The 16615-nt window shown below is 51.5% G+C and overlaps 2 protein-coding genes across 2 annotated transcripts; one reads left to right on the top strand and one right to left on the bottom strand.

Moving 5' to 3' along the window:
• The first annotated feature begins 9277 nt into the window (after positions 1-9277).
• On the top strand, positions 9278-11180 carry HOXB13 (homeobox B13). The gene is made up of 2 exons (XM_010842743.1): positions 9278-9960; positions 10840-11180. Exons 1-2 carry the CDS (start codon positions 9357-9359, stop codon positions 11091-11093), a joined length of 858 nt encoding a protein of 285 aa, XP_010841045.1. The 5' UTR covers positions 9278-9356; the 3' UTR covers positions 11094-11180.
• A 2304-nt stretch (positions 11181-13484) lies between these two features.
• On the bottom strand, positions 13485-14847 carry PRAC2 (prostate cancer susceptibility candidate 2). Its single transcript, XM_010843149.1, has 3 exons — positions 14812-14847; positions 14498-14576; positions 13485-13687 (listed from the first exon to the last, which is right to left on the bottom strand). The coding sequence occupies exons 1-3, from the start codon at positions 14845-14847 to the stop codon at positions 13485-13487; spliced, it is 318 nt and encodes a 105-aa protein (XP_010841451.1).
• Between the last annotated feature and the right edge of the window lie 1768 nt (positions 14848-16615).

Here is a 16615-nt window from a genome sequence, read left to right as displayed (position 1 = left end):
AAAAAAAAAAAAAAAACTGAAATATGATTGGTTTTGAGTTGATAAGGGTTGACACTGAGTGATGAGTTTAAGGAGTTATGATACTCTTCTGTGGAGAAGGCAATGGCAAACCATTCCAGTACTCTTGCCTGGAAAATCCCAGAGGAGGAGCCTGGTAGGCTGCAGTCCATGGGGTCGCACAGAGCCGGACACGACTGAAGTGACTTAGCAGCAGCAGCAGCATGCTCTTCTATATGTGTGAAATTTCATTTTTACTGTTTTCTATGTATATGAAATTTGCTACTAGAAAACAAATCAATAAGGCTGTGGGTCCACATCCCCCAAATCCACACACACAATATCAAGGAGTGTGCCTCTGAGAACCCTCATGGAATCAAGTTCAGAATGTTTAGGCTCATCAAACTCCCATTTTTCCCCAGGGAGAGAGCAGGATTGGAAAGTATTTTAGCACCAGACTGACCCCATCGTTTTCTTTCTCTGCAGTGCTATGGGGCCATGAGACAGTGAGGAGTTTGAGTCTCAGAGGATTCAGCTACAGGTGAACATTTCCAGGCATAGCTCCCTCCTTGCTCTAATGGACAAAGCTCGGAGATGAAACAGGGTGGCAGGGGTACGGATAAGTGAGCTGAGTTCAGTCCATACCTTTTTGGTTTTACATCAACTATGCCTCGATTTTTTAAATGCTATGTGTTAAAGGATTCGTTTTATTTTGGAGTCAATATTTTATTTTTCCCAAATCCCTTTGTTTCCTCCTTTTCCCTTTAGTAACTTCCCAAATATCTCAAGTCTATTTGTATCAGGTAGTACTTTTTAATGGGATTCATTTCCATTTTAAAAGTTGGAAACGACTTGGTTTTTGAATAGGAAGAGAAAGAGAAATGGTCAGAGCCTGGATTTGGTGCCATAAAGACCAGTGTTGGAGTTCGGACCTCATTATTCATCAGTCTCTAGAGGTTGAGCAAATTAATCTCCTAAACCTCAGTTTTCTTATCTATAAAACGGGAGTAACAATTGCCCTTAACGCAGGTCTGTTGCTGTGAGGATTAAATGAAAGGCACATGCGGGGCGCTTACAGGCCCCCGCACACCCACACACGGGTTACGACGACGTCGACATTTCTCAAGGGCCGCCCCAGGAAGCCGGAGGAGCAGCGCGCAGGGACGTAGGGGCGTGAGGAGCTGGCCAAAGCGGTGTCCGAGAGGCTGCGAAGCAAATCCGCGAGGGCAGACGCCAGCGCTCCTCCTCCGATGCTCTAAGCGGGTTTTGGTCCAGCGGGAACTTCCGCCCTGAGGTCAATCTCCTCCTGAGGATGGGGGATCCCTGGAGGGCAAGGTGCACCTAGCGAGGTAGAGGAGGTCTCCCGTGGGTGGGAGAAAGATAGGACTCCCATGCTTTCCAGCTGTGCCTTTGAGGTTAGAGACCTCACCCGCCGGCGGGGCCGCTTTGCCACGCGCCAGCGGGCGCACAGACCTCGCTGGGGGCGGTGTCTGCCGTTGCATTACTGAAAAATCTGCCCTACCAGGTGTTTACACAAGAGCAAGGAAGGGAATGAAGGCTCTTGGACAAAAGTGGGAAGTCCTTAGGCCCCCCTCGTCTTGACTGGGTTCCTTGGGAGCCTCCTGGCCCGCTTAACATGCACTGATCTCAGGCCAGGAAGGGCCCCTCAGGACAAGGTCCACGGTTCATTTGCACCTCCCCTGGTTTAAGGCTTGGCCTGCATCTCTGGGTCAGACGATTCCTGAGGCTAGAAAAACCATGTCGATGGGGGCAAGCAGGGGGTAAATGAACCCAAAGGTAGGCTAATGTGAGGGATTCCAATCCAAGGACAGAGAGCACCCCCGATCTGTCTGCATCACCCCTAAATACACACCACACACACACACACACACACAACTACAGAGCTGGGTTGGGCCTGCAGTAGATCTTGGAGGATATTGAGGGACTGGAGAGGATGGAAATACTCAGTCTGCTTCCCATGACTTCCTCAGGCCCCCATCTGGGCCTCTGGGGCCAAGTTCTATTCATATGAAAGTTTCCAGGCTGATCTCAGGAATAAGTAACTGGAATCCTGGTCTTGTCTAGAGTAGCTGGAACAGCCAGACAAGCAGTGCTTCAGCCTGGGAGGGGGTGCCCTTGTGATCAAGCTTTGACCCCATAGGACCTGGTAGATAAGGAGCTGAGACTTGAAAACCACTCTGAACTTGTGAAGCTTCTACATAGTCACTCAAAGTCCCTGTCTGACTTTGGGACTCCCTGGGAGAGTCATGGAGATGGATAGGTATCACTGGAAGTTCCAACGTTCCATCCAGCCACCATAACTGACTACTGAAGGTAGGCATCCCTCTCCGGCTCCCACTATGGCAGCACAGAGCTGCCTGGAGTCACAGAATTGGCTGTGGATTTCCTGAGGTCAAGTCATTTTGACTTGGGCAAGACAGCTTCTTTTTCTCAGCATCTGCCACCCAGCCACTCAAACACATAGCTGACTGGAACTGAATGATTTCTAAGGATCCTCCCAATTCCAAATGCCAAGTTACTAGTTTGGGTAAGTAGGGAATTTGAGGCTTCCTATTCTAACCTTCTAGATCCTTAGCTCCCAATTTAGCTTCTATATCTAGAGCTTCAAAGATTGGAATCTCCTCCCAAGCCCTACCCTGGCCACATAAGCAATGTGAGGGGAAAGTAAAGATCTTCATGTCTCTAGGGAAAAGATTTTTGACATCTGGGGACAATAACAGCCACAATCCTTTCAAATCATGGATAAATCTGTGGACTCAATGGAGACCAAATAATAAAAAAAAATTTTTTTTCCTAGTGGGTGATTTTCTCATTTAAAGTGAAAGGCATTTCATATAGCCTTTCAGAACTCTTAGAAAATCTCTGGTAGAGGCTAAAGGGGAAGAAGTCCTAGTTTAAGCCCAAGTGGATCAAGAGGTGAGCAGATTATGAACCCAGAGCTCTGCTCCAATCCCTAACCTCACTTTGATGGAGTTCCTCATGTGTGGCCAAATATCAGCTTTGGACATCTAGGGTCACACTGTAGACAATTGAACAGATTCCTCCCGCCTCATAAGGTATCAGGGTCTGAGTTAAATGGCCAGATCAGAACCTTGGGGGCCTGGCTGAGATGGGAGTCCTTAGGTAGTAACCAGGGCAGAGTCCTTAGGTGGTAACCAGGAACTACCCCATATTCATCTCAGGCTGGGATTCAGAAAGGCAGATGAGATGTGTGTGTGTGTGTGTGTGTGTGTTTGTGTGTGTGTAGCCAGGCACTCTGGGATGCAGGAGGGTTATTTTCAAGCCTTATAGGCGGGTTTGGGACTGGAGGGGCCAGGGTCTCCATGTTGACATTCCTCTTGATTTAACGAGTGAAAACTTGGTGTTTGTCTCTAGCAGAGTCTATACATGAGTAGCCAGAATTTATCCTAATAATTATCACTTACATCCAACATTCCTTGAGGGGGGAAAAAACAAGGTGGAGATGGAGATAGGGGAGTTGTAAGAGACTCAGATTGCTTTCTTGAATTTGCAGGTAGGTTTCTTGATATATTTCCCATTCCTGAGCCCATCCAGGATCCCAGGGGCTGAAACAGAGGAATCTGAGTCTCTGAGGGCCCTAGAAGCATCTACAAATCCCAAAGGCATTGGCTGTGGGCTCCCATTTGAGGAACCCACCCTTGAGAGTGTGTGTAGAGGGTGGGGAGGCTGGAGGGCTCTGGGGAACTACAGGATGAGGGGTGGAGGAGGTGATCTCCAGCACCAGTTTTGTCCCATTTAATGGGCTACTGAGGAGCTTACACCCTGGGCCTGAGTGTCCCAACTGAGTCAGTACATGTCGGTTGCCTCACAGAGGCCAGGTCGTAGGGCTGGGGCTCCCTCAAGGACCTAATAACTGTGCCCTGTCCTAGACCCGTGTAGAATAATCAGTGGTGAGCCTAGAAGCCTCTTGCTGACTCCCTCCACGACTTTCCTCCTAACTAATGCCCTCAACCTCCAGTAATCATCCCTTCCCTGCTCCTGCCTGCGCACCACCCTTGTGTCCAAAGTGAACAGTGACTCAGACTTATAGGGAAGCTGATCCCGCCCTTCCCTCCTTACACAGGGCAGACAGAAAAATGGAGGTGCAGAGAGGCGAGATGACATTGCCCACCACGCCAAGCTAGATTAGACCCTTGCCTGAGCCTTGTGCTCCCCATTCCTAATGGTTGGGGCCAGATGTCACTGGGCTTCTCTGGGTTGGGGTTGCGGGCAGGTGACCTGGTTGGCCTCCCAGCAAAGCGTACTTTCCCCACAGCTTTACTCCCATCCCTTCTCGCTCTCCACCTCCCTCCCTTGGCTCTTGGCCCCACTCACGGTTCCCGGCTCAACGATTCTCTGGTTTCTGGGCTTCTGGGCGCCATCAGGACCATGGCAGCAACGTGGCTGGCACTAGCTTCTCCCCTTAGCAGACAGTCTTTGATCGCTCCTCAGATCCACTTGCTGGGTGGTGAAAGCCTAATAGGCTCTAATTTCTGGATCCTCAGCCTCAGCGTCTGAAGCATTTGCGTTTGTCCTGAGAGGGTCCTAATCCCAAGGATGTCGCAGGGCTAACAGGGTGAGAGGGACATGGAAGTGAGAGTGGCCTCCTCCTGATCAGCTGGGCTTCCACTCTCTGTTCTTGTAGCTCCCAGACTCTGCCGTCATTTTGTCCAAAACATTTTCCTGTGAGGCCTGGCCGGAGCCTGACTGATTTCACAGAGAAGGACCCCAGTGGCCTGTTATCACCAAACAGGCCCAGTTGTTCAGGCTGGCTGGCGACTGGGCTCCAGGACCACTCTGCAAGGTACCCGCTAAGGTCAGACTCTGGCGGTGGGGAGCCCCCGGCAGGCTCTATGCCGACCTCCGAGAACAATGGAAAATTGGGAGGGCCAGGAAAGGGGTAGAGAAAAGTGAAAAGGGAAATAAGAGGGAAAGAAATAGAAACAATAAAATAGATGAGAGGGAAAGACAGAAAAGGAGGAGGGAAGGAAAAAGGAGAAAATGAAAGAAAGAAAAGTGAGAGGATGAAGAAGCAAACAAAAGAAAAAAGGTGTATGCGAGTCGGAGAGCAAGAAAGGAACCAAGGGAAAAATAAAGGTAATCGGCGGTGGGGGTGGGGAGAAAGTAAGCAGTAAAGACGTAAAGAAAGAAAATAAGAATGTCCCCAAAGCAATATAACCAAAATTGAAGGAGAGAAAGGCAGAAAGAAGAACACAAATATAAAAAGGAAAGAAAGATACCGAAAGACTAAAGACGGATGAAAGAACATAGAGACAGAAAGAAAGGATGGAAGAAAAGCCCAAAGAAAGGCGTGCACCCTGTTAGCCCATTTTCGTGAAATCAAGTAATCAACCTCCTCAAGCAATCAACCTCCTCAAGCAGTTTGGCCAGGCCCGCGCAGTCTAGCCGGCCAGCGGAGCCCGGACCTTTCTAGAGACGCTGCGAATTCTCATTTTTCATCACGACCGACCTGAAAGCCGCGGAACCGCGTACATTCCTCCAGGTGGGAGAACGAAGACACCGAGAGCTCACTTAGTTTTACAAAAATAAACCATAATTTAACAAATGGCCCAAGCGGGGCGGGTGGGCTTCTCTCGCCCCCCTCCCCCTAGTCGGCTGCCCGGAGCCCCGGCTCCTCGGGCGCTGACAAGGAGGTGCCAAGTCCCGATGGCCGGAACCCCTGCGGCCGCGCTCAAAGGCCTGGCTGTAAAGGTCATAGGCGGTCTGTGGGGCCGCTCTGAAAGGGCTCCCGGAGGTAAACAGACTCTTAACTTTCAACTTGGCCTTGACCTTCCAGGAGGTGTCTGGCCGGTATGTAAAGGAGCCGCTGAGGCTTTTCTGCGAGTTTGGCTGGGTCAGTAAACGGGGTTGGGGATCGGGGAGGCTCAGGGGTCCTGGGGGTCTGTCTGGAGGCTCCCAGCAGGACAAAAAGGAATCTGTGGGGCTGGGGGAAGGGCTGGCTCAGCCCAGGCGGGTGGGGAGGTCGGGGTGCCTTGGCTGTTCTAAATTCCGCCCTCAACTCTAGCGCTCAGGAAGGATACTGAGGTGCTGAGCCTCAGGTTCTGTACGTGGGAACTGCAGGCTTACTCAAGGCTGAAAGAGGCAAGTAAGAAGGGACCAATACCCGTTAGGGAAACTGTTCTTTTCTTTTCAAATAAAAACAGGTGGCTTGTAGTTCATTGGAAACGGAGACACATAAAGAAACACAAATAGAACCCATTTATTCAGTTTGTGAAATGCTTTCATGTGCAAAAACTCTTCACAGCATTCCTGAGGTGTAGAAATTACTGTGCCTTTGAGAATACATAATTTTACAGATAAGGAGACTTACTCTGCCTTACTTGACTCCAGTTGAGGTCTATGACCGGCCATGCGTGTTTGCAAATACAAAACATATACAGAAAATGGGAGCACATGCACATATGTTAATATGATATTTGAAACTGTTCCCTAGAATCTACTAGATGCTAAATAAATTGTAGAGCAAAACAGAAACACCCCCCGCCCATAGTATTTATTTGTATTGAATTGTGTCTGTTTCCATAGAGGTCTCCAGCACAGTTGGTGAGCTTCTCCAGGGCAAGGTTTGAGTTGGTCTTCTCTGCATTCTACAATGATGCAGAATTACATGCATTCAGCTGCTTATTTCCATAAGACATAGATAAGAACATTAATATCCAAAAAGCACAATGGCAGGCAACATTGCTATGAATCTTGAAATTTTTGTATTTAATTATGTTCCTTCTAAAAAATAGAGATAAGCTGATGTAATGTGAAGAAATAACCCCATGTACATCTTGAATTCTTATGGTGAACATACCCATGTAACTAGCACATAGATAGAGATCTGAGATCCAGAACATTTCCAGCCTTATGTCACCTCCTAGTCAGAAGCTCCCCTTCCCAGGGCAATCTATTCTGACCTCTATCACCATAGATTTGATTTTGGCTATTCTTGATTGAACTGCATAGAAATAGAAGCATACAAAATTTGCTCTTTTGTGTAGCTTCTTTTACCCACCTATCTGTGCAATTTATTTATGTTGTGTGTAGCAGTGTTTTTTTAAAATCGCTGTGTAGCACTATTGATGAACATTTGGGTTGTTTGTATTTTTGAGCTATAATAAATAAAGCTGCTTTAGATATTTTAGTACTTGTCTATTGATGGATATAAACATTCATTTTTGTTGGGTATATTCCCAGGAATGGAATTGATTTATCTATTTATAAAATTTAGGGATCTATTCATGCCTGTGTTGTCATCTACTAAGCAAAAAGCAGTAAAAAATTCTTAGTCGTTAGGTAAAAATCCTGGTATTTCTGCCTTTCATAATCAGACAAGCAAGAAGCTATAGCAAGAAACTGGAAAGCATCAAAGAGACATCGCCTCCCTTTTCTCTCCTGTTGTTTTCAAATACAACAAAATCCAGTGAGGATTTCATGCTTGGTGTCTTCAATTATCAGCAGTGGTCACTGAAAGTGAGCTATACTCTTCCCTACAGCCCTGCAACTTGGAGCAAATCCGGTTGCATGGGCCCTTTCCTGAAAGATAGCTCAAGTTCAGACTCAGGTTACTGAGCGGGTATGGCCAAGCCCACCTAGAGTGCAGAGTAGTCTGTTCTATAAAATTGCCATGACCTTCGTGTAGAATGCAAAAGTTCCTGTCTTCTCAAAAAAACCTGTGAGTTCTAGAAAAAGTGAACCCAGAAGATTTGATTTGGGAGGGGTAGTGATGGAAACAAAATCTCTGAAGACAGATCTGTGGTGGGGGTGGGGGGGAAATGGTTTGGGGCTTCTGCCTTGCACTGCACAATAGTTCCCGACAGATGGGCCTCAGATAATTCCTCCAGTGGTTGAGATTCCCTCTCCTATGCCCTCTTCCTTCTTAGGAAAGGGAAAGCCTGGAGGAAGCAGATAGGCGTCCTGGGTTTTCTGGTCCTAGGCTTGGGTGGGAGTGTGCCAAGACCAGGGTGAGTTTTCTGGGCCCTGTGGAGTGTAGGAGAGGACAGAGAGACTGGGTACTTCATAAAGGCCAGGCTTCTGTATTCTTGGGATCCAGATTCCCCTGAAACTAGTTATTTACCAGTTAGCCAGGCCTGGTTTTCTGGAAATAATCTTAAATTCCAGAAAAGGGGGGAAAGGGTTTATCTTTTCTGACTGGTACTTCAGGATTTTATAACATTCTCTCTCAAACCCGTCCTTCAACTTCTCCCCCTTACTGTGTGTCCCTGGATCTCATTTTCCTGCTCTTTCTCTGCCTCTCTCTGAATATACAGGTCGTATGTGACATCTTTCCATATTTCTTTAGCCATCCTAAAACGGAAATCCAGACACCCTTTTACAGGCCAGGACCAGAAGCTCCATTTCCGCTTCAGGTCTGAACCTTTAGCGTCTCCAATTCTCATGTCTCCTTCTTCGGAGTCCGTGTCTCGCTCCCTTTCCTTTCCACCCCTCTTCGAATCCGGATCTTTATAGGCTAAGGGCGCTAGCTAGGGTCTCTGGGGAAGAGGCGTCCTAGGCACTTCCCGAGGTCCAGGAGTAGCTTATTACTGCGCATCCAGAATGGGAGGGGCACCTGGAGTGAACTGGGATGTTAGTACTGGGACCCCAAAGCAAGGAGCTTCCAGAAATATCCCTTAACTCCCATTTTCTAGCCCCTTCTGGCTCAGGCGCATTCCCGGGTTTTTCCTTTCAGGCTCAGAGCGGCCTCCAGGCCCCACCCTCAACTCCCCCTCCCCCTACGAGATGGACACTTTATAGGGAGAGCTTTTTATTCTCTCGTTAAACCTGCCAAAGCACAGGAGACAGCCAGGGAGGGAGAGGAGGCGACCGAGGTGGGGCTGGCTCTGTCTCTCCTCTCCCGCCTCCCCACCCCCGACGTAGCTGGGTTGTTCCAAACTGGAAAGCGGCGGGAAGACACCCCGTCTCTTTTCTCTCGTTTTCAAATGCAATTTAAAAAAAAAAGCCTAGAGAGAAAGAGAGGAGGGAGGAGAGGGAGAAGGAGGAAGGCGGGGAGAGAAGAAAGGAAGGAGGAGGGAGTGAGCAAGGGAGCGAGGGAGGGTGAGGAGGGAAAAGAGAGAAAGCGGGGGTAAAGTATTTTCGCAATTTCTGCAGTGAAGATTTTATGAGCCTCTCTCCGCCAGGCCGCAGCCAATCAGCCCGCGTGCCCGGGCACCTGCGGCTCCTGCGTCACGACGGCCGGGCTGAGCGAATGCAGGCGCCCAGCGAGCTGCCAGCGATTTAAAACGCTTTGGATTCCCCGGGCCTGAGTGGGGAGAGCGAGCTGGTCTCCCCTGTATTCCCCACCCCCAGCGCCTCATGAGCCGATCCTCGGCCCCATGGAGCCCGGCAATTATACCACTTTGGACGGCGCCAAGGAGATCGAAGGCTTGCTGGGAGCCGGAGGGAGTCGGAACCTAGTCACCCACTCCCCACTGACCAGCCATCCAACGTCGGCGCCTACGCTGATGCCTGCTGTCAACTACGCCCCCCTGGATCTGCCAGGTTCTGCGGAACCGCCAAAGCAGTGCCACCCATGCCCCGGGGTGCCCCAGGGGGCGTCCCCAGCTCCGGTGCCTTACGGCTACTTTGGAGGCGGGTACTACTCCTGCCGAGTGTCCCGAAGCTCGCTGAAGCCCTGTGCCCAGGCGGCCACCCTGGCTGCCTACCCTGCGGAGACTCCCACGTCCGGGGAGGAGTACCCCAGCCGCCCCACCGAGTTTGCCTTCTACCCGGGATACCCGGGACCCTACCAGCCTATGGCCAGTTACCTGGATGTGTCCGTAGTGCAGACTTTGGGCGCCCCGGGTGAGCCTCGTCATGACTCCCTGCTGCCTGTGGACAGTTACCAGCCCTGGGCCCTTACCGGTGGCTGGAACAGCCAGATGTGTTGCCAGGGAGAACAGAACCCCCCAGGTCCTTTCTGGAAGGCAGCATTTGCAGGTAAGCTGCTCTGGATGCCCTTGGTGCTGAGTGTGGCATTGTAGACCCTGCCTGGATGGGTCTTGGGGCTGGTCAGGGGGAGCTTGGTTCTCCTTGGTTGGCTATTAGGGCTCTGAAGGAGGGTCCAGGCAGTTAGAGAGCCTGGGTGAAGGCCCCAGAGGGTCATTGTGAGGGGCCTGAGCTGGGTGCTATTTGAATCCTGAGGCCCACCAGGTCCCTGATCTCCCCCCGGGGCCTTGGGACCAGCCTTTCAATATGTCGGAGTGCTTGACTCTCTTTGCTGTTGTTTGGGACTTAGGGTGTTCCTGCCCAGTAGGACCCCAGTTTAATTCTTCTCAATTCATTGAGTGTGGGGGTGCAGCTGGGTGGGAACAGAGGAATTAGTTGTTCTGTAAAGAATACAACCCCTTACTTTCTCTCAGATGAGTTTTTCAGTTTCCAAAGAGAAGTGTAGATTTCCTGCAGCCATGACTTAGGTGTGTGCATTGGTGCGTGTGTGTGTGTGTGTGTGTATGTGTTGGGAGTAGGGGCAGAAATGTGTTCCCTCCTGTACAGAATTTGTTTGTAGTATCTGTAAGAGTGGTCAAGAGTTGGAAAATGCATATGAGGGTGAACATATGCAGTCTAGGTGGGCTGGGTGTGTTTGCAGACTGCAGGCGTGAAGGCAGTGATGAGTGAGGGTGGCCTGCAGAAATCTCCTCTTTCCAAGGCTGGGTGGATCAGGAAACCAACCAGCTGGAAGCGGAGGTGTCCTCTTGTGCTTTGGATAACCTGAATGCTCTTGTAGGATAACCTAGGTTGTGGGGCCTGGGTCAGACCCTGGGCTTGCGCCAGGCTGTGGTTTGAGCATGTCTCTCTCTCCCTCCCTCTCCTGCACAGACTCAAGCTCGCAGCATCCGCCTGAGGGCTGCACCTTCCGTCGAGGCCGCAAGAAGCGCATTCCCTACAGCAAGGGACAGTTGCGGGAACTGGAGCGTGAGTATTCGGCTAACAAATTCATCACCAAGGACAAGAGGCGCAAGATCTCTGCTGCCACCAGCCTCTCAGAGCGCCAGATCACCATCTGGTTTCAGAATCGCCGGGTCAAGGAGAAGAAGGTCCTCGCCAAGGTCAAAACCAGCGCTACTCCGTGAGGGAGCTCCCTGGCTCTGGCTGGGAGGGGGAGGGGAAGTTGGGGTATACTGGTGAGACCAGGAGCCTGCCTCGGCCAAGCTGGGGCCCCAGACTCTGCTTGAGGGGCTCCCAGAAGTGACACTCTTCCCAGGCCAATGTTCCTGGGCTGTTCTTCAGAGACAGTCTGGATATGCCATGGATCCCAAAGAGCCAGCAAGGCCCAGAGTTACAGCCCAGTCCGCCAGGTAACACTACCTAAGTGACTTTGTCCCAGTCATAATCATTCATTCTGGCAGTTGCAATAATCACCATAACCAGTACCAGTTGCCATGATAATTAGTATCATATTTTCTATCTAGAGCTCTGTAGAGCACTTTTAGAAACTGCTTTCATGGATTGAGCTGATCATGAATAAACTTGGAAGGAGACCAGTGACAGGACAGCTTCCTCTGGAACCTCTTCCATTTCCAAAGCCTGTCCCCATCGCAGTGAAGGCAGGGGAGACAAGAAATGGTAGATTTACCCCTGTAACTACCGTTGCCCCTTTAGCATTTTTTCTAAGATGACAGCTAGGCAGGATGGCCAATGCTGGGGGGTACCTCTCCCTCCCTCCCTGCCCATCCCCTAGACTGTACCCACTGGTCTCAGAAGTCCATGTGCCTAACTCTTCAGTTTCGGCCCTGTGTGAAAATGAAGCCAGTGGACTGCCCTCCAGGATGTGTTCTTTCTTCCAGAGAAATGGGGTTTGAGAAAGTGCCTGGATAATTCACCAGTTCCTCTCCAAAACTTTCCAAGCCTTCCCTTAATGTTTCTGGTGGTTCTGGCCAAAGGAGGTAGGTCGTGGTTCATTGGGCATTTGGGAGCTGCATGAAATAGACATTTGTGGCCCTGTAAACAGCCCCTTACGCACAAATGATTGCAGAATGAGGGGAATAAGTAGCCTATCCATGGCAGGCACATCCCAAACACACTTGTATAGCCTAGAAGGAGAAAAAATGAATATGGCTGTTCACTACCCATTTCTCCTCTGCTTGCCTGCCGGTGACACCAAGGAGCTTCCGAGTCTCAGGCCTTGGAGTCTCAGGCAGGCTCTTTGCCGAGTGAAAGAACCAGGGGTGGCAGAAGCCCCCAAAAGCCGGTGTCAGAATGGGGAACCGCAGGCCGCGGGGACAATAGCGGGCACAGACTTTTTCCTTTCCTTTGTGCTGGTTCCGTCCACATACACTGATTCTGGGGGAGTGGAGGACAGTTTGGCACAACCCTGTTTTCCACAACCACGTAGACAATATGCGAATAGTGCGGAGTTCCAGAAACCTGGGGCAGACCGGCTGTTCGCAGAGCCGGGGGACCTGAAGTCGTGTACCTAGGCCGGGACCTTGTCTGCGCGGAACATCAGCGGGGCTAAGCTGGATCTTCCCGCAGCCCGGGCTGGCGGGTTCTGTCAGCCTTCCGGCGATCGAACGCACAGGAATGAAGTGGAGAAGACGGGCCGCCAGACCCATGTTCCGAGCCTCCTCGCAGCGGGCAGTCGGGAGGCGAGCATCCGGAAGGGTCCCCGGCCACGTCTCGAAGGCCGCTCCATCTCAGAGCGGACTCCTTTTCCAGGAAACCCTGAGTTGGCCGCCGCAGCCGAGCAATTCGAGTCGGGTGGCATCCCAGTCCTGGCTCTTCTCGGAAGACTCTTCTAAGTGTTCCAAATCCCTCCCCGCCCCCCACTTTTTTTTTTTCAACCAAAGAGGATTCTAAAGCTGAGGGGGAGAAAAAGCCCCGACTGGCAGTGACCCTCCCTCCCTGGGTCTTCTTAGATAGTGGGTGTGCTTGGGGAAGGGGAAGGTATCAATTTCGTGATTTACACAGTCTTTCCAAGCCCCGTGGTCCAGTTTAAGCTCCCTGGTATCGCGCCTCGCCCAGAGAAAAGTTACTTTCTGCTTTCTACGTTCTTCAAGCGAAGTCCCAATCTTTAGTAAATTTTTAATACCGCGAACTCCGAAGGTTAGTGGGTGCAGCCCCCCTCCCTTGCCGCTTCAGAAATTGAGAGACTTCAGGACAGATAGGCCTATGGGTAGGTGGCGTGTGGGACAGATGGGGGAGACCGCGCGTGGTGCTTGCTCCCTACAGAGGGAGGGGAAAGGCTTTAGGTTACCACTCGGACTTCCCGAGGTGACTTCGGGAGGCCTGCAGTCAGGGGCCTCGAGACTCTGAATTCCCGGGGCTCTAATGCCTCCATTCCGTTATCAAGGACTTAAAGTTTCCGGGCTCCTCTGTTAATGCTCTCGCAACAATTTTAGAACAAACAAAAGATGGGGAATTTTAGATTTCTCCCTCTACCAACGTGAGTTTGGCCTATTAAAAAGTCAAGGGCGCCCCCTTCCGGCAGAATCTCGCTATTTCAGAGAAATTTGCCAGTCGGCTCAGCTTTTTAACAATCCCTCAACTGAGCCTCTGGCTTCCGAAAGCCTGGGGACTCGGGCCTCCGGGGTTGGGGAATTCGTAGCCGCGTGTGAGAGCGCTTGGACCCGGAGTCGCCTGAAATTGGGCCAGGGTACTGGCAAATGTATCAACCCTGCGGCGGAGAGACCCAGGAAGAAGGCTAGAAGGGCAGCAAAAGAGATCTCTAATAGAGAAAAAACAGGGTGGCCAAGGCACCCGGAGCAAGGCTGCGGCGCCATAAGCCCTCGGTCCAGGTCTTCATTCCACTGGAGTATTTTATTTATCTTCCTCGCCAGAACAATTCGCTGCGAACCTCTCTTGCGCTTCCCCCCGCCCCAAGTCATTTACTTGTATGGAATCTGTGCAAAAAAAAAAAAAAATCATTCAATTTTGCTTTGTGTTAAATCCTTTTATGGAACTTCTTTCCAAACACCAATGTTACTACCGAGGCGAATTATATCCCTTTCCACCGAGACCATTTAAAAATCTTTCGGTAATTTGTGTCTAAACTACAACAAAATCCATGTATCTACATTTACTTGCCTGCAGCTATTAGCTTTTTAAATAGGGCCACTTTAAGCTATTAATACAAGAGTGTTTCGCTAACATTTAGATTGAAATGCGTGAATACAATGTTCTCAAATAGGTAAATTCAGACATTTTCATGGACAAATAAACGCAGAGGCGCACAGACACACACCGGGAAACAGACCGGGTGTCTTTTCACCAACGAGGCGCGATTTTACTCCGGGCCGCCCTCTGCGCCCACTCCCTTTCTCTGAGCGGAACTTCTCCGGCTCAGTCTCAGCAAACGTCGAAACAGGGTTGGAAGGTGACATCTACGCTACTCCGGACCGAAATCACTTCCAATTCCAAATCAGTTCAGTCGCTCAGTCGTGTCCGACTCTTTGCGACCCCATGAATCGCAGCGGATTTTATTAGGCCTCGAGAGGACGGATTAGGCGGTAATGGTGGAAAAGAGCGTTGATAGTACCTCGGGAAGCTCTTTTCGAATCTAGGTTCTCGAAGCAGCCCCGCAGACAACGAACCCGGGGCCCCAGCTCCGGGGTCCCCTACTGGCAAGCGGGCAAACGCTCGCCGCCACCCTAGAACTCGCGAGGCCGCAGCCGGCGACTGTTGGCACCGCCGTGACCCCCGTCCCAGCCGCCCGCCCCCAGTTCCCCCTCCTTCCCCAGCTAGCCACCCCAGCTCTGAGTGGTTCGAGGACCAGTAGCTGCCCTGCGGCAGAAGAAAGGCCCAAATCAAGACACCCCAGTTCTCCGAACGGCGCGGCCCCCCTCCGCCAACGCGGAGCTGACGGCCCTCCGCTCCTCCAGCCCCCATTGCTCCCCTTTATTAAAGTAAGTTTTACTCAAGGTCCTAAGTGCTGCACTTGTATTAGGTTTCCTTCCGGGAGAACCCTCTGTGCCCGTCCCCCCTTCCGGTCTAACAGAAACACCAGAGCTTCAAACGTGATTTACACGAACCTGTTACCGTAAACTGGCAATAAAGCGCAGAGGCAACTGCTGCGGAGGGGGCAAAGGGAGAGGTTCCGTTGTTTTTGAAAGAAATTTATAGTACATTCTCACCCACCTGAATACTCCCTCTCGGGGAAAGGGAAAAGCAGAGGGGCCGCCCTCGGCCCCTCACCCGGCTGGGCCGGCCAGGCCCTCCCTCCAGGCGCTGGCCTGGGCCCCGGGAGAGATTTGAAAACATCCAATGCGGAACTGATGGCAGCCTTTCTTTCTCCGCTACCAGTTACTTTTGTGTAGAAAGCGGGTGGGGGTGGTCGGAGCAAACGGAGAAGGAGTTCCACCACGGCTCCCTCTTCCCTAAATGCCTTCAAAATGACTGAGAGGCCAGCGTTCAATCACCCTCGGGACGATGGGGAGGGAAAGGCCGCGTCTGCCGGCGGACATGGCCGTTGAACTTGAAGTTTCTGGCCAGTGGTTCCCGCCGCCCCTACCCCGTCTCTCCTCAACTCTTCGTGGGAAGATGGAGGAAAGTGAGGGAAGGGGTCCCATTTCTGGACTTTGAAGGAGGGAGGAGGCCAAGCGGCGCTGGTAGAGCCAGAGCGACCGGAAGACTGTCGCGAGACACCGGGTTGGGGAGGCGAGAGGCTGCAGCGGAGAGCGGGCGCTCCAGCCACGAGGTGGGGAGCCGGGGGCTGTGCGCCCTCTCCTTGAGCCCCGCCCCAGGCTCTGCTGGGAGGGGTACCCTTATGCGGCGCTGCGATCCTTACTTCTCTAGCCCGAGGTGCGCGAGAGCACAGCCCTGCGCCACTCGTAGGCCGGCGCCGGCCCAGCTTGGAGCCTTGGAGCCCACCGAATTCCAGCCCTGGCCTTGGCAGAGAGAGCAAGAGTGTTATGCTCCCGTTTCTCAGAGCAAGACCCACTCATTTTGCTACTTTCAAGAATGCGCTTCTCTCTAAAAAGGTAAACCCGCTGATTCGTGGGCCAAGGACCTTAAGCTCTTTTGTTCTGGGGATCCGCTGCGGGAGCCGTCGGGGAAGGGGGTTCGTCCCCGGACTCTGGGGGACTCCGCGGTCACAGCGGATAGGGAAGGGTGGGTGTCAGGCTCTCGAAGAGGCCATTCAGCCGGGCGCCTCCTCGTTGTTTCCTAAAAAGGCTGGCAGCCGCCTGGGCAAAAAGGGACCAAGAAAGCTGCTTCGCAGCACGCGAGACGCGAGCGCGGCCTCAGCCAGGGAGAGTCTGGCTTGGGAGAGCAAGGCCCGCCCATAGGACCTTGTGTTTGTCTCCGACTGGATGGAATCTTGGTACAGACGAAATTAATATTATTGTTAATGTTGTTCTTATTTAAACTGTGATACTTTACAAAACATTTACTTTGAAAACTGGGTGAAAATTAACCCTGATTATAATGATTTATTAATACACCCTTAAGGGAGAGGCTCTGGCCCTTTAAATCAGTGCAGCTTAGTCTCGCATGGCTGCTTTCCTTCTGCCGTTCCTATGCCCTGTTGAGCTCTTTGAGTTCTGGGATCTGAGGAGCAACTAGAGGGGTTGCCCATGGCTGGCATATCTGCCCAGGGACTCAGAACTTGCACACAAGCAGCAGGGGGCCACTGACACTGCTAGCTTGTTGGTCTTGG

This window comes from Bison bison, unplaced genomic scaffold (assembly GCF_000754665.1).
Source record: "Bison bison bison isolate TAMUID 2011002044 unplaced genomic scaffold, Bison_UMD1.0 scf7180017864180, whole genome shotgun sequence".
NCBI classification, from domain to species: Eukaryota; Metazoa; Chordata; class Mammalia; order Artiodactyla; family Bovidae; genus Bison; species Bison bison.
The sequence above is the reverse complement of the archived record's forward strand: the minus strand, read 5'-3'. Positions and strand labels throughout refer to the sequence as shown.